At 36.7% G+C, this 17023-nt stretch overlaps 1 protein-coding gene across 2 annotated transcripts in view; it reads left to right on the plus strand.

Annotated features, from left to right (window-relative positions):
• Nucleotides 1–13543, plus strand: part of RPS6KA6 (ribosomal protein S6 kinase A6) — a 41380-nt gene extending 27837 nt beyond the window's left edge. For both annotated transcript variants that reach the window (XM_068697497.1, XM_068697498.1), the window contains exons 14-22: nt 564–688; nt 980–1105; nt 1609–1698; nt 2365–2523; nt 2950–3111; nt 3519–3595; nt 5288–5405; nt 7136–7276; nt 8296–13543. In XM_068697497.1, the coding sequence (XP_068553598.1) occupies nt 564–688; nt 980–1105; nt 1609–1698; nt 2365–2523; nt 2950–3111; nt 3519–3595; nt 5288–5405; nt 7136–7276; nt 8296–8421 (1124 nt within the window). In that variant the 3' untranslated portion in view covers nt 8422–13543. The remainder of the gene's footprint in view (nt 1–563; nt 689–979; nt 1106–1608; nt 1699–2364; nt 2524–2949; nt 3112–3518; nt 3596–5287; nt 5406–7135; nt 7277–8295) is intronic.
• The last annotated feature ends 3480 nt before the right edge of the window (nt 13544–17023 follow it).

The following is a 17023-nucleotide window of genomic DNA, read 5'->3' on the forward strand; positions in this document are numbered from 1 at the left end:
CTAACTTTTAAAACCACTTGTCATATTTGTTTGGAGAGTGTCTGTGGTTCTGATAGACTATACGGAATTATCAAGCTGTGCTTATTTTGAAATTTCAAACAGTGAATTCAAAAGTGCACATAATAGAATCTGAGGTAAATTTGGCTTAATGTTTTTTGGTTTTCTGATTATTTTTTTTTTTTTACTAATTGAATATTTTTGTATTGCTTCATTTCTGCCTTATCTGCATGAGGTTGCAAAATGTATGGGCACTCTTAGGCAGTTCTTGAACATAAGGTTATGATCTTTATTTTTGCATAAATAATGTTGTGCTTCAGGAAATTTCTTCCTAAAAACATGTATTCATACACTAATTCTTGCAGTTTCAGGTGAAACATAGTAGTACTCCACATTGTGTGGCACTGAAATACCATAAGACAGATAACTCGTTAGAAGTCTTAATTCGATGTCTAGTGCTACTTTTCTCTTCCCTCAAAATGTTTCTTTTAACATACCTGTACTGAATGTTCAAAAAATAGCTCTGCTAAGCTTTAGTCATGCTAATGAAGTGTGTGTTTGACTAGATTCTCCCGGAGTCCCACCTAGTGCCAATGCACATCAGCTCTTCAAAGGATTTAGTTTTGTTGCAACTACTACTGTAGAAGATCATAAAATATCACCACTCACCAATATACTGCCAATAGTACAGGTAAAAGTTATTTATTCGGTAAACCATTTTTCAAATGCCAAAGATTAACCAGTATGTAGTGTTTGCAGTTTGTTCTTTTTTTTTTTTTTTTTTTTTGTGGAGGCTATTATAAAATACACATCATTAAAATCAATCCACGGGGTATTTAACTCCAGAACTAGGGGTGCAGGGAAGCAGAATGCTACCTTTCAAAAGAGATCATGGGCAAGCAGAAAAACTTTTGCTGCTGGAAATAGTATATAGGTTCTCGTTGTTTTAGATGACAGTTTGTATGTGTTTGTTTTTTTAAAGCAACTTCATGGAAACAGTGTGCAGTTTACTGATGTATATGAACTGAAGGAAGATATTGGTGTTGGTTCCTACTCTGTTTGCAAGCGATGTATACACATAGCTACAAACATGGAGTTTGCTGTAAAGGTACTTTTAATAAATTTATTTTTGACTTATTGCATAGCAGACGTTTAAATGCTTGAATTCTACATTTACTGTAGCTGTTGATATGCAGTGAGAAATGAAGTGCTTTCTTCTTTCACGGAAATTGCATATTGGCTGCTGTAGTTCGTGTTTCTGTGGGTAAACTTGTGGCATTGAAGAACTAATTTTCAAAACTACAGTTTTGAAGCCTTCAAATACTGTATGATGATGAACACACCTGAAGTAAAATAAATGAGAGAGCCCAGTAGGTTGGACTGGTCTGCAGGGAAGTGATGCTTCAGGCTGTTGAGTGAATTCCATTGTTCACTGGAGCAGGTTAGGCTGCGTTAATGATAGATTTAACTGGTAGCAAGGATAGAACAAGAACTGAGTAAACAGGGATGTGAAGCTGGAAGATGAATTAATCACAATTAATAAGAAGTAATGAACTCTTGACATTTTTGAAACTGTTGCAAAATTTGTTTTCGTGTTACTGTATTTTGCAGATCATTGATAAAAGTAAGAGGGATCCATCAGAAGAAATTGAGATTCTCATGCGTTATGGACAGCATCCAAATATTATTACTTTAAAGGATGTATGTACCTCTCTCTGCTACCTCTTATTACACACTAGTCAATACATATTTATATATAAATATAGATGTAGGGAGTTTATTGGGGTTTACATTTCCTTTGCATGTCAAAATATATTGACAGCAGTATATACAGTAAAGTATAGAGTATTAAGTGTCCTGGTACTAGTATTTTATAAAGATTGCTTAATGAACTTGAAGTGAGAAATGAAGTACATGTTAAAAAGTCATGTTTCTTCTAATTTCAAATAATCAGTTAATGTGTTGGTGATCTGAATCTGAAAAAGCAGTTGCATGTGTCATGTATGTGTAAAGTATCAGCAGTTTAAAATCCTCTGGAGGGGAAGAGGAATAAGGGAGTGATAGAGCTAGTCTCTTCTTACAAACAGAAGTTCCTAGACTGAAGAAATGTCATTCTGAGTCATGATTTAATAATCTATTATCTCAACATCTCACAGAATGACACAAGCTTTCTTTAGGCTTCATGCTTAAGGCTCTCGAATTGCAGAATTAAATTTGACAGCCCCTGCTGTTTGCACTTTATGTTCATATATGTGAATGGGTGAACAATCTAGTCTGTAATTTTCAGATTTTTCAGGTTCTATAATTATGGATGATCTGGATGAATATGTATGTCTGTATATATGTGTGCTTGTTAAACTTCTTCAGGTGTATGATGATGGTAGATTCATATACCTTGTCACTGAGCTGATGAAAGGAGGAGAGCTGCTTGATCGAATTCTCAGACAGAAGTTCTTCTCGGAACGAGAGGCTAGTGCTGTCTTGTACACTATAACTAAGACTGTGGATTACCTGCACTGCCAAGGAGTGAGTGATTTGTTTTATTCACAGCTCTTAGAGTTAACAAATGCTATTGGTTACATGCTTTGAGTGGCTTTTTTTTTTTTAACAGCAGAAGGGAAGATTTGAGTATTTTCTATAAAAGACGATATAAGTGACCCCTGTAATTATTCTGCAAGTCCTTCTAACTTCACTTTTACTTATGAAACGGCAGATACTTGTTCTATGCTTGTTCGTGAGCTGGTTATGTTAGTTCCAGTTGCATTATGAGCCAGTATGCTTTTTTATGTGGTTACTGAAATACATTCCTCGTTACTTGAAAGTTAGATAATTGTGTGGAAGTGTTAGTCTCTGGCTTACTATACCTATTATGTGTTATGAATTGTAAAATTTGCATGTATGTATGTTTGTACATCTTCGAAATAATAGATTTTAACATATCCTTTTTTAAAGGTAGTGCATCGAGACCTTAAACCTAGTAATATTTTATATACGGATGATTCAAATAATGCTGATTCTATCAGGATTTGTGATTTTGGATTTGCGAAACAACTTCGAGGAGAAAATGGACTACTTCTGACTCCGTGCTACACTGCAAATTTCGTGGCACCAGAGGTATCTTAAGCTGCCATGCATTTTGTCTATACTGGTTTGATGTATCAAATACTTAATCCTTTCAGTAGTTCTAAAAACAAAACAAAAACCTACCCTGCTAGTTTTCCTTAGATGTGTCTATACATACTAGTGTATATGTGTTTATTATATGTCTTTTTTAAAAATAGTAGAGTCTACCCTCAAAAATAAGATAGATGCATGTTGAGGATCTTCCTGGGAACAAGAAAGAAACAAGAAATATTGTCAATAGTTACTGTAACCTGTATATTGAACAAGAAATGAAGCCTCTGAAACTATATTGGGACTGACTTATCCTTCCTCAGCCTGTGTGTGTAGTGGTTTGGGATTGAGGGGTGGCTTTTTCCTTTTTTTTTATGTATGAAAAGTCTCTAACTTTTTTTTTAAAGGTTCTCATGCGACAAGGTTATGATGCTGCTTGTGACATATGGAGCTTGGGTGTTCTTCTTTACACAATGCTAGCAGGGTGAGAAATATTAGCTTATTTTGTTTACCTAAAATTACAGCATGCTGCACAAATCCATGCTTTTATTAAAATTGTAAGAGATTACCTCACTTGTTTGAATGCAGAATAACAAAGACTCTGGAGAGGAACAGGAAGCTGTGAGTTTATAAATTTGAACATAAACAAGGCTTATCTTGCAGGTAGTTTTGGGTCTTCTCTCTCTGCCCTAGTACATGACTAGAGGATGCCAAAGACTATCCCTAGCTTAGGGGAAAGCTCTTAATCTATAAAACCATGCGTTGGTTTTCTTTTTTTTACCTTCTGCCCTTTGTCCTCCCCCTCACCCTTGCAGTCCATCCTCTTGTATCGCTTTCTGCAGCCTTGATTCGTGGCCCTTTTACAGAATGAGCTGGCTTGTAATCTCTCCAGTTTTCTAAACTTCTAAACTTTCATCTAAGCTTTCGTTAAGCACTAGAAAGTACTTCAAAAATTAATAGCATTTATCAATTTGCTATTGAATTATTTTCTGACAGGTAAAGTATTTTTTTCCATATTTATAAATACTGTCTTTTGGAAACCTTGATCATACAGTACTTCTCCCTGTAAAATAACTATCACCACTACAGTTTTGTCATCAAAACTCAGTTTTCTGTATTATTTATATGCAGTTATGCAGATCTTGGGCATTACACTGCCTGCGTAAGAAACATTTTCTGAACAAAAGACACAGCAGGTAACAAGTAAGGGAGAAGAATGGTCCAACTTGATTTTCAAGCTTTCCATTTTGTTCCCCTTAAGCTTATCATCTGATGTACTACAACTAAACTGGTTGGGATACTTCCTAAACCTTTGTTGGTTGACTTCTATGTAAAGCTTTCAAAGTACTAAGATACAACACATTAACATGTAGTACTGTTGTCATGCTGATTTGATATCTGAGGGGTGTTATGATGTAATTAATTAGAGTGAGATTTTAATTTTTTTTAAATTAAAACTAACTTGGTACTAGCCTATGACCATGGGAGATGCCAAAACATTGTACTACTTCTGATCCTGTTAAAAGGTGTATTTTTGAATGTTTAAGTGAATGACTAAAAAGTCATTAAGATAGGGGTTTCAGACTTGCCAGGTGAGTTATTTTGTTCTTCACAGTAGGATTTGTAAGGAAAATAATCTGAATTTACAGGAAAGCCAGTAAACTATTAAAAGCCTCCCAAACCAATAATCTTGTGGTTTAAGCCTCCCAAATTCACTTAAAAATAAATAATAACAAATCTTGATTGATTTGTCTTGCAGCTTTTCCCACAAATAGTAAATGTATTCATGTATTGCTCATTCTTTGTGAAAATGTATGTACATACCCCAAACTCTATATTAGACTGTTCTGTTGGGGTACTGTTCTAGGTTTGGATTGCTCTGGCTGTCTAACATAATTTTTGTTTATGAATCATTTTCACTTGATTTGAAAGTCTGCACTAGTTAGAATGTATTATTAAGATACTTAAAACATCTTGTTAATCTGCATTACTATTTATTCTACTTGAGGAACAATTGAGTAACAATTATGGGGAAAAAGAAAATAATAGTTTCAAAGATTAAATGCTAATTAATGTATGCTTTATTTGATAGTATAGAGTGTGTTACTGTCAGTACTTGTCAGAATGATTTATGAGGTTTTAACAATTTCTTTAACATTTTTTTTCCTTTCAATAGTTACACTCCATTTGCAAATGGTCCTAATGATACTCCTGAGGAGATCCTGGTACGAATAGGCAGTGGAAAATTCTCCTTAAGTGGAGGCAACTGGGACACTGTTTCAGATGCAGCAAAGGTATAAATGTGTATTGTTTTTTTTCCTGGTATTTTGTAGAATTTGAACAAACATCTGTTCAGTGCCATGAAACAGGCTAATCTAACACACAAGTTTGCTAGTCTTGTCTGCAGTTTATTGCAATAAAGGTCACCAACATCCTGCTCAAAACAGTGTCAGCTCATGATCGGAATAGGTAGCTCAGGGTTTTATTCAGTCTGATTTTAAAAACCTCCAAGGGTGAAGACTACAACCTGCCCAGGCAGCCTTCTCTTGACTACCTTAATGAGGAAGAAGCTTCTTCTGATTTAAAGCCGTAACACGGCTTGTTTTATTTTGTCTTCTGTCTCCATTTCTGTGGCTGTGCTGGCTGAAAGAATGCAATCACCTCCCTCAGTTTACTTTCTTCTTAATCCGTACTTCTTGTTCAGTTCTCATTGCAAACATGACAGCTGTGCCCTGTTGCTTTACCCAGGTCACTGATACCCATTTTAGGTAGTATGGGTCCCTGTATAAGCTTTCCTAATCATTTAATTCATTGTTTATATTGGACCAAAACCAGATGAATGTGGTATTACTTAAATGGAAGGATGTCTTTTTACAGTTACATTAGTTATAGTAACTGACTAGTTTTTGTATTAATATTTTTTTCCTGTAGTATAGGCTCACTCTTTTGACTTGTTTGACACTGAAGTTGTCAGGTCTTTGTATTTTTGTTACTACTTTCAGCAATTAAACTAATGATTTGATATATATCTTGATATTTTTGCAAATAGTCTGTCAGCTTGATTATGCTCCTTTGTTTAAAGATGCTGTCATGCACCACATATCAATTGCTGTACGCGTTCTCAGGGTTTTGTGTTGGCCTACTCTGTAGGTATCTTAGTCACTATTTTTACCTTTCATAAATCTTGGTGTTAGTATTTTTTTTTTTTTACCTAATCCTTTGGGACTGCGTTATTTGTTCGTCCCAGTAGGAGTGATTCAGAATACTTGTTGGCTGATTTTGTCTTAGCACAAGTAATTCAATTCTGCATAGTCAAGAACATTTAACATTTTGTACCTAAAACAAAGGGAACATTCTGTCAGCTTGTTCATATTTTGTTTTCTTTCAAGCTATTCCTGTCTTTCTGTGTACTTCCCATCCAGCTCATCTTTTGACCAGCACTACAATTCCTAGCTTGTTACTAATGCTTCTAAACAGCCAAAAACAAATGTTCATTCTTGTTTGGTTTTACTCTTTATATATCTTGAAGGAAAAAATCTTTGGTAGTATATAATGAATATATATATATATATGTGTGTGTGTGTGTGTATATATATATATACACACGTATACACATATACGTATATGAATTCAACTGTAATATGCTGCAGACCCCAAGTGCCTAGTAGGAACGAGGAAAGGTATTTGCCAATAATATTCTTCCATAAGCACTTTCTGTTAGATTTTAATAGTATTTTTGGTCTTTTAGACATGTTATAAACAAATCGAAATATGAAACATGGAAGCAACAGTAAGTTTCTTTACAATAAAGGCCTGCTCTGTTAAACTGATTATAGTACGCCACATTGTTTTCAGACTTCTGCAGTGTCAAGGCACAAAATGATCCAATTTATCTGCTGCTTTGTGTGTTTGCATTGTTTATCCCTGCCATATAAGATCCTTTTTAAATAACTGCCATAATTAATATGTTACAGTCTGTATTAAGATTATTTTAACTGAATGGTATGTGTTTGTTTTTATCTAGGACTTGTTATCACATATGCTTCATGTAGATCCGCATCAGAGGTATACAGCAGAGCAAGTATTAAAACATTCATGGATAGCGTGTAGGGACCAGTTGCCTCATTATCAACTAAACAGGCAAGATGCACCACATCTAGTAAAGGTAAACCTGAGTATTGCTTGAGCTGATGGATGTGCAATGATTTGGGTCACCTCTGGAGCTACAGGCAAACTGATTTTTGTGCTTAGCTTTCTTTTCTCTTTGCTAGTATGTACATCCTCACTTAAGTTATATAAGCAGACAAATAATTGGTGAACTTTTTTTTAGACTTCTCTGTTCCTTTTGTGCTTTCAAAGATTGAGGTAGCTTTGGCCATACACGAACCAGCTCAGACAGTTATCTGAGACTTCCACAGGTCCCCTAGCGTGCTTATTCAAGAAATCCAGGCACTAAAACAGGCTCCCCAGGGAAGCGGTTTTGGCAAGCTCCAGAAGCATGTGCACAGCACTCAGATATGTTTTGATTTTTTTGTGTGTGTGTGGAGCCATGAGTTGGACTCAATGATCCTTGTGGGTACCTTCTGACTCAGGATAGTCTGTTAGTCTATGATTCTATGAAACCTTTGGAGATTTGTTTCTAACTCTATTACGGTCTCCTGACAACAACAACAAATTAGCAATCTAGCTACAATTTTTGTACTTTGTGTTTGTTTTTTATCTATGATTCTGACCTGTGATGCACAAGCAAATTCTAATATATGCAAACAGCTTTTAAGACTCCATCAATTTTGTAGAATTAAAAGGCAAAGACCTGTGAAAGCTATTCTTAATTATGTTGTGTTCATAAGTCAGGACCTGAATAGCCACTTAAGTGGCTGTATTTGATAAATTGATGCTAATATTGCTTGGAAGATACTGATTCTGACCCACATTAAGAGGTTACTGCTACATCTAAGGTATGTAGAAAAACTACACGGGAAAGAAAAAGATGTCATACACCCATGCTTAGAAACCTGAAGGATTCAGCAATAAATCTTCTTTTTCTTTCAAAACAAACTTCATAAAATATGTGACCAACTGTAAGCCCTATTTTTATAGAATTCTGTAGGAATTTAATATTGTTGTTTTATTTTGTTTTGTTTTAAAAAGACTTAGTCTTTTATGTAATTCATTGTTCTCTAGGGAGCCATGGCTGCTACATATTCTGCACTGAATCACAAGACATTTCAGCCAGTGTTAGAGCCTGTTGCAGCCTCGAGTTTAGCTCAACGACGGAGCATGAAAAAGCTAACATCTACAGACTTATAGATCCACTGGGACACCTTAGCAAACAGAAGCAAGGGGAAAATCCAATAAGTGGCTCTACTTTGCCTGACCTGTGATCAAAAGGCATCTATGGTTTCCTGCTACACTACTTGAATTCTGTAAAAGTCCTTTTTTAAAAAAGAAAAAAAAAATCCACAGGTTCATACTGTGTTGTTTTACAGGCTGTATCTGTTAAATTAATTTAACATCAGGTACACACCATAATGAATTTCTCTACACTGTCCTTTAAGAGATCTGTTGCAAATATTATTTCGCATTCTGTATAGTTTTGCTGGGTTCATTTTAAAAAAATGGTTTAGGGGACCGTTGTCAATGACCAAGTTGTACATAAAAAAGTGTCAGTGTAAGGTTTTCTAATTTCTTCACATACTTAAATCCTGTTGTGAAGGACAAATTCTTAATTTTGTAATTGGACACTTAACTGATTCAACTTCACTTTTTCATTACTTTTATGAAAATCTGATGTATTGTGCCAATATTAAATGCATTAATGCTAATTTGGCAGGTCTGTGTTTGCATGGTGCCAGTAACTGATAATTTTATGTGGAAAATATAAACAAAAGCAATGTGTAAGGTCCTGCACTTTACCTGTAAAATCAATTTGATTACTTGTCACCTGAAAGAAATGCTGGTTAACTAATGGCCTCTTACAGGAGAATGAACACTTCAAATGATTACCATGAATGGTACTGTGTCCTGCACTGAGCTGGAGAAAGTACGTATGTGTATAAACAGTCAAAATTAAGGATTGAAATAAGTGTTATTTTAAGACAACATCATGCAATCCAATTTTGTTTAAAAAAAAAAATTATATTGCCTATCCATTTGTACAGTGGCTATATTACTGTTTCCTTGGCAGATGTTTCCACTGAATACATGTATATCCAATATTAAGTATGTTTGGTGTATGAGACAAACTGACACTTTGTTATAACAAACTTGGCATGTGGATTTTAATTTTATTTATTTGATTTTTATAGAACATTGCTTTTATCCGAATCTCTAGCCGCATGTACAAATACTACAGAACATAAATGCAAAATTCTATTTGCCTAACTGTAGGGGTAGCTTGGGAAAATAAATAAGCCTTGCAGTGTGCCCAGATAAGGGAATTTTGACCATGAAATTTCACAGTTATGGGCAAGTTACTGACAATATCCCGTTGCCGGCACTCACTTGTTCTCTCTGTCTTGGTGTTAGGACTTCAGCTCTTTCTACGTGCTGTGATAGACAGGAAACAAATCTCAGGGCCAGAATCACTTTTGAGTTTTCTGACTCAAAACCAGTGCTGACTTGCATCTGCTCGTAGACTGGGAACTAATACATTCAGAGATAATAAGCTTAAAGTAAAATATTTTCACAAGTTGTAGACATTACTGTACAATTGTATTGACATAGTAGGATGGTACGCATTTTAAACATTAGGTAAGTATATTAGTGACCAACAGTTAGACTGTGAACAGTTGGGGAATGCAAGTGACCAAAAATTGTAGTTGACTGATTTGCTGTCATTGAATTTCCTGTTCCTGATAGCTTTGGCAAATTACAAGACATCTACGATGGCAGAACTCTGCATTTTGAGACAGGAAGAAAAGGAAGAAAAAGCTTTCCAAAGAATTCTGGCCTAACTGCCAAGAATGGCAATAGTAACTCGGCTCTTAAAATGCAGAGGGTGCTGGCTGGTTTTTGCTTATACCTGTGAAGTACTTGGTGGCATTGAAAGTACTGTTAGATGAGCTGCTTTCTTCTGTTGTGGTGGGGGAAGATGGAAATTATCTGGCCAAATAGTTAGGTATGAATATATGTAGATTTGAGACTTAATGAATATAGCAAACATAGGTGTGCTATTTGTATCATGCAGAACATACCCCATACTAAATTTCTTGAGTGTTTGATAGATGTTGGAAGCATACTGGGGCCGTTTGTGCCTGATTTTGAGGTGCCTGTTTGAAATGCTTGAAAGCTATCAAAGAACATGACTGCTTCCTGGAAAGCTTATTGTTTAGTACCAAATCTGCGTCTTATGCAGTTGGTTCATCCTTTTTATTATCAGAGACCTTGGCCCAGAAGTATGTATGTAAACCTCTCATTTACAGTCTGTAATTTTGTTTGTCAACGTATAAATAACTACCAGAAGAATTTGAATTCACTGAGTAGAGAGGGGTAGAATAAATGTGGTAAAAATAAGCTACCTTGACCAAGGTCAAGGTGTAACGTGGGTTGTAATGCACTAGGAAAAACTGCATTGGTAGAGGGTAATGCAAGGAATGGAACAGAACTAAAATGTCAAATTTGAATTGTCTTCAGCTTTCCCGTAAGGTAGCAGCTGGTCTTTAATGGCTTTATTCATGAATCATTTAACGGTGTTTATATTGGTATTTTCTTTTAGCTTGCTTAGAAGCACCACATTATAAGCACCTTAAAAGCATTTTGCACAAATACAGTTGTAAGCAGATGAAGATACTCAAGTTCTTGTCAAAAGAAAGGTGGTAAGAAGAAATATGCGCAAACAAGATGGATATTCTGATTCTTAGCAAAGAATTTTAAACATCTATAAGTTTATCCCTGGTGTGTTTTTATATCATTACTAGCCTTTAGTGCAAATGGTACTCCTGGGGCAAAGGCAAGGTTTCAGTGACTGCAACATTAACAAGTTGTCTTATCACAAGGAAAACATATGGACAAACATCTTTCTGATATCTGACAAGACCAGCGTATTCTGGTATGCCGATTTTTAATCCTTAAATCACTTGAGGGAAAGAACTTAACTTGCTATGAATATTTCAGCATATCTGTTTTGAAACAGTTTGGATATACAGGGATACAAAAGAGTTCTTACACATTTACTTCTAATATGGTATTTAATGATTATCTTTGATGCTTCTGTTGTAACATCATATTTTTTTCAAGCTCAGATTTTGTTCAATCAATTATTAATACTCATGAACAGATGATGCATTATCAGTTCAGTGTTTGAAATGGAAGAACACTTGAACGTGCTCTTGGTTGGAGTGAAAGGTTAGTGTAATGTTTCATTTTCATATCGTCTCTGCACAGTTCAAGACTAGTTATGATCATACTATAATACAGACATTTTCTTCTTCACTGCTCAGATATTTTGGGTGTGATCTCTGTTACTGCCAGCAAAATGACATCTACTCTTATTTTGATAATGGTAGTTATAAATGAGTGCTAGCTCTCACTAGCAGTCTGATATGGTTCTCACTGAAAGGATCAGATACCTACAGACCTGAACTGTAGCTGGAGCCCATACTTGACATATCTGCTTCTTTTTCATTAGTTGGGTATTGCAATTGCTATCTTAAGTTTTGCTGAAAAACAAAGAACTCTATTGTATTCCTGTATTTTATTCAAAAGCTACACAGTGGCATCAACCTCTACCAGTGGTGCATAATGAAGAGTGCCCATACCAGCAAACATTAGCGTGGGTAGATTCATTTAAGCTGCTGTTCTGTGGCTTGTCTAAATGCTGTTGTTAGCATGTTGTGTATTTTTCCCATTATGCTTGAAACTAGTAAATTCTTGACCCTGTAAAGAGCCTAAGGTGTAGGTGGTCTAAGCATACTTCTAGTTGAGGCCCATGTTCCATGGTTTTAAATGTTCTGCTAGCATTCAGAGAAGGCATCCAAAACCTTACCCAAGTCAGTCATACTGAGCTTGAATTGTCTTCCGTGTTTTATTTCATTTTCCAAAGCTAATCTTAATATATGTATTGAAGAAATTAATATGTCCAGTAGTTAAAATTACATCTAGCAAAGCAACAATTGGAAGTTACTTGCAGTATACACTGGTCATTTGCAGTGACAGATGGCTGCATTTAGTGTTCTCTCTGCTGTCAAATGTTGCAATTAAAAAGTTAGGAGAGCTTATAAGGATTGAGTTAAATGAATTACATAGTAATATAGTAATTATCCTGATTCATATAAATGAAATAAGGCTCATGCATCAATGCAATTATGGGGTTTTATGTACTTCTGTAGCACTTAAGTTTTTTAATCCTACCAGAGTTGAAACTTTCCTAATGTTTGTGGGAGGGAAGGGAGGAGCAGATTTCAGAAGGCTTCCTAAGCCATGATAATAGGGTCCTTATGTAATGCTATCGCAGCTCTACAGGTTTTTTTCAAGCTGCTCGTTGAAAGTTCACTTTTTTTTTCTTGAGTATGTATTGGTATACCTATTGGTAACATGCATACATTATTATACACCATGTACCATCCTGCTGCATTAACTTCTCTTTAGTTAAGTACCCTCTGAATAAATTTTGTCCCTACTTCAGTGTATTTTCTTAAACATTTACTCCCCCAAATTACTTTGTGGATAAGCCTGTATTTTCACTTGAATAGAACAATACAAATCTAAAGCAAAACAAAAACCAACACTCTAGTGTATAGCTAAAGTTGATTTGAGTATTACGGTATCTTATGTAAATAGAAGTTGCTCACCTGCCCCCTTGCCCCTCCCCGTTAATCGGTGACAGGCTTTCTTGAAATTTTCTTATATAAAGAAAGCAATTTTACTTTGAAAGCTTTAAATGATAAATGATCTTTGATTATGTCTCTTAATAATTAAGATTTGGGAGATAGCCTATTACCAATAATGAGTTTGAATCACATTGGATCTGGGTTTGTGGGGTTGTTTTTTTTGCGTGTATATGCGTGAGGACTGAAAACATGCTCAAGGCGGATCTCCTTTGCAGGACAAAGTGTTCCTATTTTGTATGTTTTGCATTAGGCTTATGAGCAGCATTTGCTAAGTAATTGCAGTGTCATAATATCCCAAGCACTTTGGCATCTTGCACTGATACTCTGATTAGAGCTAAAACTATTCTGGCACGTGACTGGCTATAAATCTCAATATACAAAAGGGCATTAATTGAAAACAGCGTGCAATGAATCACATGCTCTCTGAGGTACTTCAAAGATGAAACTATACAAAAGGTCCCCGTTATCAGATATTGTAACTGTCATTTCTTTCTCTAAGCATATTGTGGATTTTGTATCATATTGTATTTATTTCATTTAATTTTAAAAAATGTTTTCTTTAAAGCTCTGTATATATTGACATTAAAGTTTGCATTGTACTACGTTCTCTTCTCCTTGTAAGGCTGAATCTAGTAGTGCATTGTATGGTATGTTGTCTTTCTTTGCACTGTGCTGCTAAAAGATACTATTGCCTTGAATACGACATGCCAAAGACAACCTCAAAATTGTATTTATTTTTGTTAAACTTTGTGAATAATGATAAAGGTACAGTTTTAAATAGCTGGCAGTTCCTTGAGTACTAGAATAAAAAGGTTGCAAATTCATAATATTTTATAATTGACAAAAGTAGGTCATTTATGATTTGGAAGTTCAACTCTTTTTTTAAAAAAAATTGATATAAAGATCAATGAGCAAACATTCCTAAATTAAATGTACTGTGAATTGCATTATTTGGTAAGCCTTGCCAAAAACAACACATACATCAAGAGCTGTTTATAAATTTATATTCACAGTAAAGTGTTTCATGCCCCACTTTCAATAAACCATACATTCACTGATAGGATTGATGTATTACTTTAGGGCGGGATAATCTACCTTCTGTACATTTTTCAGGTATTCAGCTTTGACTTCATGTATACAAGAAGAAATAATTTTTCTGCAAAGGTCTGGTCCTTTGAAATAAAGGCACTTATATTGCAAATGAGAGTAATCGCATTAACAGCAGTGACCTGCACAAATGGTTAACTATCTGTATCAGTGTTTGCCATGTGAGGTCATAAAAAGTTGTAGTGAAAAGCTCTTTCTACTACAGTGGTTTGGTTTTGAAATTATGATATATTTCTTCAGCTGATAGAAATCTTTTGTCCTATATCTGAGCTATTACTACAAAGCCAAATGTTGATACATCACTACTAGGTGGCAGCACACTTCGCTATGTAGCTAATCCCATCACAGGATGAGTATCACAGTATGAGATAAGTCAATGTAATTGCACTGAAGTGCAATATGTGGCTTTAAAATAAGGTATTTGGTAACTAGTGCTGCAGTCTTGTTTTTCAGTTACCATATTGGTCCAAATACAGATAAAGGATTTTTCTAAAATTGCCTGAAGTAAATCCATCTCCCAGCTCTTGTTTGTTCCCCCAAGACACTTCTTAAAAGCTCCTTTAGGCCTGTCTGGGGGCAGGAGTCACCTGGCCCTTGGCATCGCCTGCTGGGGAAGGAGCCCTGACATAAATGCTGAGCAGTCTGGCAAATGCAAAGTGCTCCAGATTTTGTGATGCTTTCATTAGTAAGTCGATAACTGAAGTAGGAAGGGGGAAGCAGGAGCTAAATGAGGACCAAGTGCTTTGTGGCAGGGGGTTGTTGCCTTTCCCTGGGCAGCCAGAAGTGTGCCAGAGGGTGGCCGTGCCCGGGGGGCTGCCAAAGCTGCTATGGGGGCTGGTGGAGGGCTGAAGCCACCGGTGGTGCCTGGAGGGGTGGTGGAAGCCATAGGGGAGGCAGCAAGAAACAGGTTTGCAGAGGAGGGTGGCTTGCTGCGTTTGGTGTTGGTAGTGGCGAAATTGGACTAAAAACTTCCAAAAAACTACCAACAACCCCAAGCTCTCAAGTAGTGCATTCTTTGTATGGTTGAGACTGACTGCTGCTGGGAAAAGAGGCAAGGTAAGGATTAAAAACAAAACAAACAAAAAAATCAGGTGCCAGTGAGGAGATTTAGGAGCAAGACTAAATATTGTACGTTCTGTATTGCTGTGCTTTCTTGCAAATCTTGGCTGCAGAAGAGCTCAGTTTTGCCTGTGACTCATCTCTGAAGCTTTATGAGGTACCTTCCCACTTCTTTCTTTTGTGTTTTAACAGGGTAGAAAACGTTAAAAATGTATTTTCTGAGCATTTTTATGTTCACCTTAAAATAGGTGCGTGCTTTAGCTGAGCAACTTTCCTCAGGCAGCCACAGAATCAAGGTGCCATCGCTGACAGCACAGTGTGGTGCTGTGCTGGAGGCGACACAGCCATGGGCAGCGTGGCCAGGGAGGGCCTAGGCTGGGTTCAGGGATCCCTGCCCTTGAACCACAGGTGAACCACCTTGATCCCTGAACCTAGAAACACAGGTGAGCGAAGAGGAGGACAGTAGTTCGCCTTCCCTCACGTGTAACATACTTTTGCGACGTAAGCACTTCACGGCGGTGCCCCAGTACCCGGAGCCGGGGCTGTGGCGGCCGGGAGATGGCGGCAGCCCCGCGCGGCACGGCCCGGGCTGGGGGCACGGAGCGGGGGGGGCGCGGCCCCGGCGGCCTTGCGAGGGTTTATTTTATATCAGAAGCTCTCACTTCTGATCCAGAGGAGCAAAAAATCTAAAAGTCCACAAAATAGAGGTCAAATCTCTTCGTTTAGTGAACTGTTAAAGCTTTTTGGATTCTGCTTTGTCAGAACTGGCTTAGAAGTGTACTTAGGTGCCTGTAACACAACTTTTTTGATTATTTTTCTATTTTGATTTTTTGATTAGTGATTTTTTTTTATAGTTTCCTATTTTGATCAGGGAACTGATTGAATATTCCGTGACACTACAGGATTCAGCATTGGGGTAGATTCTACTGTAGAAAAGTTCTTACTAAATCTTGCTGACAACAAGACAACACTTGAGGGAATAAGACGACAACTCAGGAATAAAAATTATTTAAGAGCTTCTTAAGAGTTAAGGAAGCGTGCTGGCTGGTTTGCTGAATGGCGACGGGCTGGCACTGACCTGCACCACCATGTCCTGGAAGGGCCAGCATAGGGGAAAGCCGCAGCAATCCTCTGGGTGAGGCTTCAGTCAGGTGCACGTCATTTCTTACACCTGAATTTACATTTATTTGTAGCAGAGGCTGCCTCTGTGTGCCACTTGTGCCCCAGTAAAACAAGCGCTTTCCTCGCAGGTTGGTGAGGGGCACAGAACTGTCTCATAACGTTAATAATCGAACTCCCCCTGCACCAAGCTGGGAACGCATCCTTCGGCTGTCTGCTTAATTTTCTGCATCTCATGGAAAATGATCAAATTTGGAAACAGCTGAAAGAATTCATTTAAATGCATTGGGAGTGGTTGTCAGTGATGGAACGTACTACCAGAAGGGCAAATCTGAGGAAATTAGTAACATAACCAAAAGTTCCCAGCAAAGTACTGAGAGAGGCAATGTAAACTTGGTTTCAAATTAATTACCACAAATAAACATTTGAAATGCTACAGGCCAAATTAATATTTCAGAATTCTTCGCTATTTATTACTGTGCTTAATTTTCTTACTTAAACATATTTTGGGCCTTGGGCTGTTAAGAATTTAATTTTTGAGGTAGTTTAATGAATTATAAAACATGCTTTAAACAGAAATGAATAACTAATAAATGCCAAAAGTGATTAATTTTCTGAAACGTGGAAAGTCCTTTGTATTTAATTAAAAAAAAAAATGCCCTAAATTATTGGAAAGTGAAGAGAAAGAAAACAGAGTGGATCAATGGAAGTTTTGATTAGCTTACCGAAGGATGAGCGGCTCAGCTTTTGGGCCATGGCAATGACTCCCAACCAGGTGGTGGGGCCTGGAAGGTGTT

The sequence above is a fragment of the Anas acuta genome, chromosome 13, assembly GCF_963932015.1.
Source record: "Anas acuta chromosome 13, bAnaAcu1.1, whole genome shotgun sequence".
Taxonomy (NCBI): Eukaryota; Metazoa; Chordata; class Aves; order Anseriformes; family Anatidae; genus Anas; species Anas acuta.